At 55.6% G+C, this 8,354-nt stretch overlaps 1 protein-coding gene across 1 annotated transcript in view; it reads right to left on the bottom strand.

Moving 5' to 3' along the window:
* Positions 1-523: 523 nt before the first annotated feature.
* LOC119976467 overlaps positions 524-8,354 on the bottom strand; it is a 223,851-nt gene continuing 216,020 nt past the window's right edge. The window contains 1 exon segment of the mRNA XM_038817005.1: positions 524-2,527. Coding sequence (XP_038672933.1) covers positions 1,977-2,527 — 551 coding nt within the window. The 3' untranslated portion in view covers positions 524-1,976.

Below are 8,354 nucleotides of genomic sequence, written 5' to 3'. Positions count from 1 at the left end.
GATGAACTGTGTAAACTTTGAGAAAAACTGTTTCTATTCCAGTGGCTCTCAGATTGTTTTGTGTTGTTTAAAGAATCATTTTACAAATGTAACCATGTACCTCCAATGTAAATTATAATTCTATATAATAACCACAATATGAACACGTTCAATTTACAGAGAACATTAATAATGTTTTGATAAAACAGGTCATTATACTATACTAGTGATCACTATAATAGTGATCACTATACTAGTGATTTCAGGATTATTTCTCTGATGTGGACAGTGATGAGACAGAGCAGACAAACCAGAGATAAATGATAACTGAGACTCCACTAACATTCTAGTGCAGCAACTGAACTGCTTTTCATCTGGTTAAACATTATCTGTTAATGTCATACAAACCCCACCAGTTCACACATCATGTTCAATACAGACAGACTGTCAGATCAGTGTTTACAGCAGTGTCACATCATTTACATCTTTAAACTGTCTCAGGGCAGTTTTAATGTAAAATAAAAACTCCCAAAAACACGATTTTCCTTTATTCCAATTTTATTACAGATTACCCATTGGAACATGACATTCTGGACAATATTTACAGACCTGTACAAACCCAGTCCAGTTTGTCAGTGTTATTTAATCACACAAGGAAGTTACATTATTGAAACCCGGTGAGAGTTTGAAGTGAGTCAAACAGATTTATCACGATTACAAGAAACAAACCAACTGGAGATTAATATAAACAGAGAATGATGGAAATACTCAGCAGGCCGGGCAGCTGGATAACGGCACTTACTCACTGCCTGAGCCCAAACTGAAGACAGCGAGTATCACAGCAGCAGCTGGTCTCCCACCTCCCCTCCCCTCCCCTCCGACTGAAAGTCAATGTGAGACTGATCACTGAAAACCATGACAGTGAAATGTCCATCACCGTGAAGAAGGGAGAGGATTCGGGAGGTTTGGGGTGGAAATATTGACAGCTGCTCAATGCAGAACTAACACTAACTCCTGGGAATTTATACAAACTGCAACATTTGAGATTTATTCGGGTCATCCCCCCCCCCCCCCCCCCCCCGTGCATTTATTTATCTCTCCCTTTCTCTCTGGAGAAATTATTTATTGGATCCCCTGGAAAGACTCCCCGTCCCCAGTTTGAAAATCACTGAACTGATTCATCTCAAACACGGTGATCTATCGCCACCTTCCGCCTGTGGAGCAACATTACAGGCAGGAAGGTCACCGGCTTCCTGCAGTTCACAGCTCATTCTACCCAGGAAGTTCCTCTCGACAATTGAACTTCTATTTGTTTCTTCTCTCTCCCTCCTTCTTTCCCCCAGCCCTACAGAGGTCCTTGCTGATCTTTCAGCTCCCAGTTCCCATACAGGGTTTATACCCGGAATGTTAACCTGGTTTCTCTCTCCACACCTTTAAACACTCCAGGCTGTCAAATGTTTTGTTCATTTCCAACCCCTGGTTTGTGAGTGTTTCTGATTCTCCTGCCTGTTCCCTATTGATTTTGCTTCTATTTGATTTTGAATTTTCCTTTGTACTTTCCTGGATATTATTTAATTTTCCTGCTCTTGGATTTTCTCCTTTGTCATTTCCTTGCCATTGGTGATCAATCTCACCCTAGTTCCTCTTCCCTGCCCCTCTTAACGTTCAATTTCCCACCTGGAGTCTCGGAGACCGAGTTTATTTCTGTCTGTGTTTTAATTCTCCACCGTCTCTGCGCTTTGATTATTCTCCATTATCTTGGGGATTTTAATCTATTTTCCAGGAGTCACTGGAAAAGTTACCGCGTGTTTGTTGATCCTCACCAAGTAAGGAAACAAAAAAACAAAATCACCAAAACATTATTGTCCCTCAGCTGGAATCACCCTGAGCTCAGGAACCATTTGAACCATCCGCACCCCCTGTGACTGAGACCCACACCCAGCAGTTTACAGCTGGCAGGAGGCAGGGAGATGGTGTGAAATTATGGGATGGATCTGTTAGTGATCTTTAATCCCGCAGATTGTCAGCGGGGCCGAGTTTTTCCCGTCGTTATTCAATCCCGGGCTGAAGATGGGAAAGATTCTCTCAGTGAAAGTGAGGGTGAAAGTGTGGAGATGGGACATGTTGTCCGCATTGTAAAATGACACCTGTCCCCCCTCATAGTCCAGGAAAACTCCGATCTTCCCGGGATTCACACTCAGGGTGAGGGGGGTCGGTGAGGGGGAGGTGGCGGCAAAATAACCAAATCCGGGAAACAGCCCCAAAATCCAGAATCCAGACTCAGGGCTCAGGGAGATTCCCCGTTTCCTGTTCACAGACTCTCGGGCCACTCCCAGCCACCACCAAGTCTTCTCCCCCACCCCCACCTCCCAGTAATGTCTCCCTGATGTGAATCCCTCTGATCCCAGGACACAGGCCCAGGGATCAAACCTCTCCGGGGTGTCAGGGAGCGGCTGCTGTTTGTCTCCGAGTCTCACACTGGTCCGGTCCTCAGACAGGATGAGCAGGGGATGCGCTGTGTTCGGATCCAGAGTCAGAGAGGCTGGAGCTGGGGGAAAGTTAAAATAACACAGTCAGTGATTTAGAGAGGGAGGGGGAGGGAAGAGAGAGGGAGGGGTAGAGAGGGGCAAACGGGGTAGGTGAGGGAGAGGATAGTGAGGGAGGGGGAGGGGTCAGAGGAGAGAAATCAGAGCAGCAGAGCCAGGGAGTGGGTGAAGGGAGAGAGCAGGAAAGGAGAGAGGGAGTGTGAGAATGGAGTGAAAGTGAGGCAGAAGTGGGTGACGGAAAGCTGGAGGGTTTGAGAGTGTGGAAGCCGGATTACAGAGAGATTGGGAGAGGGTTGAGAAATAGAGGGTGTGGCAGGGAGAACAGGAAGTGACAGAGAGTGTAGGAGGGTGTGAGACTGAGGTGGAGGAGTAGAGACAGCAGGTTAGCAGGGAGAGTGTGAGGGTGAGAGAGAGAGTGCAGAGGAATGAATGCAAAAGTTGGAGAGTGTGAAAGAGAGAGGGGATGTTTGCAACAGTAGGAAGGTGGGAGGGAAATGGGAGGGTAAGAGAGAGAGTGGGGGAGAGAATGTACAAGATGGGATGAGAAAGAAAGTGAAGGGATGGGGGGATCGTGAGGGAGGAGGGAGAGAGCGGGAGGAGGGGAGGGTGGAGGGAGAGGTATAGCGGAATGATGAAGGAAGAGGGAAGGAGAGAAATGGAAGAGAGAGTGTGGCTAGGTGGAAGAGAGAATGGAAGGGGCTGAGAGAGAGGGTGGGAGGGGGAAAGAAGATACAGATTGGGAGGGAAAGATGTTAGATTGAGCAGTGGGGAGAGTGTGAGTGCATGGCAGGGAGAGAGAGATCAGCATGGGAAGGGCAGAGGTAAGGAGAGCGGATATGAAGCAGAGAGAGAGCGTGTGTGGGAGTAATAGGCTGTGAGGAACAGGGGAGAGGGAAAGTGCAGATGGAGGGAAGGAAGGGGGAGAAGAGGGAGTGACCCGAGCCAGTCAGAGTGTGAGGGACAGGAGTGGACACAGTGAGATAGCAGGGCAGTGGGGAGAGAGAGAATGTGAGAGATGGAGGAGAGATTGTGAGAAGGAGAGTGGGAGGGGAAAGGCAAGATTGTGGAGAGAGGGAACAGAGGGAAGGAGAGAAAGAGCTGGAGAGAGAGTGGGTGGGAAGTGATATTTCCGCTAAGCAGCGTTTCGATATCACTGCACAGGTTGTACACAATCCCAGCCAGGGCCGGCTCAAGGCACCGGCAACTCGGGCAGTCGCCCGGGGCGCCATGTGCTAGGGGGCGCCAGAGACTCGGCTCCCGCGCATGCGCAGTTGGGCCGGTGCCAACCAGCGCATGCGCGGTGGCCGCCCTCCCCCAGGGCGGCCCCCCCCGCTCGGTCCGCCTCCCCCCGCTCGGTCCGCCCCCCCCCCACCCCCCCCCTCGGTCCGCCCCCCCCCCCTCGGTCCGCCCCCCCCTCGGTCCGCCCCCCCCTCGGGTCCCCCCCCCCCCGCCCTCGGGTCCGCCCCCCCGCCCCGCCCTTGGGTCCGCCCCCCCGCCCCGCCCTCGGGTCCGCCCCCCCCGGCCCCCCCCCCGCCCCCCAGCCCCCCCCCCAGCCCCCCCCCCCCAAGGGCGCCGAAGTTCAGCTTGCCCGGGGCGCCAGCAACCCTAGGGCCGGCGCTGATCCCAGCCTGTAAGATACCAGACAGAAATTACATTACAGAACACAAGAATTCGGAGCAGGAGGAGGCCATTCGGCCCCTCGAGCCTGCTCCAACATTCAGTAAGGTCATGGCTGATCTGATTAAATATATTTCATGACCCAGTCACCACTGCTCACTGGGGAAGAGAATCCCAAACACTAACACTGACAGCAAACAAATTCTCCTCATCTCAGTCTCAAATGTCAGATCCCTCATTTTTAAACTGTCCCTTCATGCTCGGCTCCTCCACAAGGGAAGCATCCTCTCAGCATCCACCCTCTCAAGTCACCTCAGCATTTTATATGTTCAATAAGATCAGCTCTCATTCTCCTAAACCCCAATGGGTATCGGCCCAACCTGCTCAACATTTCATCATAAGATAACCCCTTCACCCCAGGAATCAGGCGAGTGAACCTTCTCTGAATTGCTTCTAATGTAATGATATAATTTAATAAATACGGAGACCAAAATGGTGCAGAATACTCCAGATGTGACCGCATTAAGGCCCTGGATTGCTGCAACAACAATTATATATTTTTATATTTTATTACAATGAACAACGGACGGGATTCTCCAACCCCGCGCCGGGGCGGAGAATCGCCGGGGGGCCCGCACAAATCGCGCCATGCCGCCCCGATGCCGGGGTGGGGGGCCTAGTTGTGGCCTGGCCCGCGATCGGCGGGCCGGCCTCTTGGGCTCCTTTTCTCTGCGCCGGCCCCTGTCGCCCTACACATTTGGCGTTGGGGCCGGCACAGAGAAGGGAGCCGCTGCGTGCGTTGGCGCCGATGCCACTGCGCTTGCGCAGATCCCGCGGTGCCCAGTTGATGCCAAGGTCAGTTGCTGGAGCTGTGCTGGCCCCCTGTGGCCCAGAGAATCGGGCACCAAAAGGCCTGTTGATGCCGGAGTAAAACACTCTCGTTTTACGCCGGCGTCAACACTTAGCCGCGCGATGGGAGAATCCCGCCCAACATCTCATTTACTTTCCTGATCACTTGCTGTATCTGTGGACTAACTTTTTGTAAATCTTGTATCAGGACAGCCAGATCCATCTGCAGTTTCTCTTGACACGATACCAGAGCAGATCCCCAAATTCATAACAGTCCCGAACAATAACCCCCAAATTTGGTTAATTTTTGGTTAAGGACCATTAAACATTTTATTAGTTGACCTAGTAAGAGAATAAACTCATAAGATTCCAGGATTTGAAACCACCAGAAGAAATTTGCTATCATGGGTCATCAAAGCAAATAGTTGGGGGCAGCATGTGGCGCAGTGGTTAGCACTGAGACTGCGGCGCTGAGGACCCGGGTTCGAATCCTGGCCTTGGGTCACTGTCCGTGTGGAGTTTGCACATTCTCCCCGTGTCTGCATGGGTTTCACCCCCACAACCCAAAGATGTGCAGGTTAGGTGGATTGGCCACACTAAATTGCTCATTAATTGGAAAAATTAATTGGGCACTCTAAATTTGTTTTTAAAAAATCAAAGCAAACAGTTAATACTCGCTATCATATACTCTAATATTAAAAAAATAGGTCAACCTGATTAACAGGAAATCTTTGCTGTAACTCACCCAAAACCCTGGGCGGGATTCTCCGAGACTGAGGGCTGGATTCTCCAATTTTTAGACCATGTCCAGAGGAAGCGTCTGGTCTTACGACACACCGATGCCCCACCCAGGGGAGGGTCAGCAGCCGCGCCACGTAAACCCCCCCGGCTTTACCTGCAGATACAGGTGGAGAATTGCCGTGTCCGGCGACGCGTATACGCGCCGTACAACATGGCGCCGGCCACGTGCAGACCCGGCCTGCCAAATAGCGTCCCCTTTAACCCTCTCGCCGCCCCCGGACCACCCCCACCAGTTTGCCCAGTCCCTGCCTGAGCCCCACCGGCCAGCGGAACGTCTCCACGTCCCCCGACTGTGGAAGAGCCGGACACAGTCCGCAGCCGCCCTGCGAGGTCCCCGGAAACTGTGAGCAAACGCGGCCCACGCCATCAGGAATTGGCCAATCGGGGGCGGAGCATCAGGGGAGGGCCTCAGGTGACGTCCTGAGGCCGTCCCAATGGCGTGTGGCATACCCACCGCTGACGCCATTTTGGAGGGGGGGCAGTGCATCTGAAAAATGGCGCCGCCCCCGATTTTGGCGTAAAAACGGATTCTCCGGCCGATTGCCGAGTGCGATTTCAGCGCCGGTGATTTGAGAATCCAGCCCTAAGTGTTGAGACCAACAGAGAATCCATGGACTTCACGGCAGAAAAATCGGCGCCACACCTGCCGGGTCCGTGATTGACACTCAGGAGGCTGACAAGCTGCAGCCCCACATAAACAATTCTCCCCCCCCCCCCCCCCCCCCCCCCCCCGCCCCCATACACCATCCCAGCCAACAAGATGGCTGTAAGGGGAGCGGCACCAAGGTTTACGGACGCAGAGCTCGAGACTCTCTTGGACACCGTGGAGGAGAGTAGGGTGACCCTCTACCCCGGCCCGGGAAGAAGGCTGCCAGCCGCCGCTCCACGTCGTGTCTGGGCGCGGGTGGCAGAGACGGTCAGCGCCGGGGGCAACATAGTCCGGACCGGCCGGCAGTGCAGAAAAAACTGCACAACCTCCTCAGGGTGGCCAGGGTGAGTAGGCAGCACTGTGCCCCTGGCACTAACACCCACCCACTCAGGAGAAGGCTGCACACAAACGCTGGGAGCGGGTGAAGCCGGGAGGGGGACCACGAGACCTGCAGCCCCTCACCATGGCAGAGCAGAGGGTCCTGAAAGTGGCCACCCCCAGCCAGTGCCACAGCTGGAGCCCCCGTGAGGGGAGCAGTGATGGGAGCAGCTCGGACACCAGCCCTCCGCCCGAGACCCAGGACACCCCAGAGCTCGGGTGGGAGGATGACACTGACTTCCCGTCACAGCGTCTCCAACACCCTCCACCATCCCAGAGACACTCACCTCGGTTGGCCATGTTAGTGAAGAGGCTCCTAGGACTCTCTCTGGTGCTCAGCACACAGCTGACCCGGGACAGCAGGTGGAGGTCAGAGCTACCGAGGGGGCGGATGGACGGAGGGCCGATCCCAGGGACTAGCTGCCTTCCAGTCGGGTCTGGGGCTTCTGGAACAGACAGTCCCATCGATAGTGGAGATGCAGTCACAGAGCCAGGGACTACATGAGGGGCTGCAGGTGGGGGTGGGCGGGGGGGGTGGCCGAGGTGGGAAGTGAGGGGGTGTGCGGTTGGGATGCAGTGTCCGTGCCCCTGGCCAGTCCCCCAACCAACCCCCCCCTCCCCCCCCCCCCCCGCCGCCCCCCCCCCCCCCCCCCCGCCTCCTAGTCGGCGAACCTGGAGGCGATCTGACCGTCCAGTGCACGTAGGCCCTGGCCTCCCGTGCCTGCCCGGGCATCCTGGTGGGCTCGGTCCATATCGAAGTGGATGTATTGATCCGCTTGGGCATATAGGACCTCCGTGACGGTATTGATGCACCTGTGCACCGAGGTCTGTGAAATCCAGGTCCCCACTCAGCGCCAGGAAGGACCCTGTGGCATAAACAGTCACGGCAACCGTCACCTTGGGAGTGGGTGTCCTCCCCCTACCCCCGCGGTGCCAGGTGTGCCATCATCGGGAGTCTTCGATGGCATGCCCGGTCCGGCAGGTCCTCGAATGACAGGCGGTGCCGGTACACACGAGGCCTCATGTGGCGCCTCCTTAGCACCTCCCCCTCCTCGGCCGGTTGGACAGCCGGCTCTCCAACCTGGGCGGCTGCTCTCTGCCCCTCTGCTGCTCGCCCCGCTGCTGCCCGCTCCGCTGCTGCCCGCTCCGCTGCTGCCTGCTCCGCTGCTGCCTGCTCCGCTGCTGCCTTCTCCGCTGCTGCCTGCTCCGCTGCTGCCTGCTCCGCTGCTGCCTTCTCCGCTGCTGCCTGCCCCGCTGCTGCCTGCTCCGCTGCTGCCCGCTCCGCTGCTGCCTGCTCCACTGCTGCCTGCTCCGCTGCTGCCTGCTCCGCTGCTGCCTTCTCCGCTGCTGCCTGCCCCGCTGCTGCCTGCTCCGCTGCTGCCTTCTCCGCTGCTGCCTGCCCCGCTGCTGCTCGCTCCGCTGCTGCCTGCTCCGCTTCTGCCTGCTCCGCTGCTGCCTGCTCCGCTGCTGCCTGCTCCACTGCTGCCCGCCCCGCTGCTGCCTGCTCCGCTGCTGCCTGCTCCGCTGCTGCCTGC

This window comes from Scyliorhinus canicula, chromosome 13 (assembly GCF_902713615.1).
Source record: "Scyliorhinus canicula chromosome 13, sScyCan1.1, whole genome shotgun sequence".
NCBI classification, from domain to species: domain Eukaryota; kingdom Metazoa; phylum Chordata; class Chondrichthyes; order Carcharhiniformes; family Scyliorhinidae; genus Scyliorhinus; species Scyliorhinus canicula.
The sequence above is the reverse complement of the archived record's forward strand: the minus strand, read 5'-3'. Positions and strand labels throughout refer to the sequence as shown.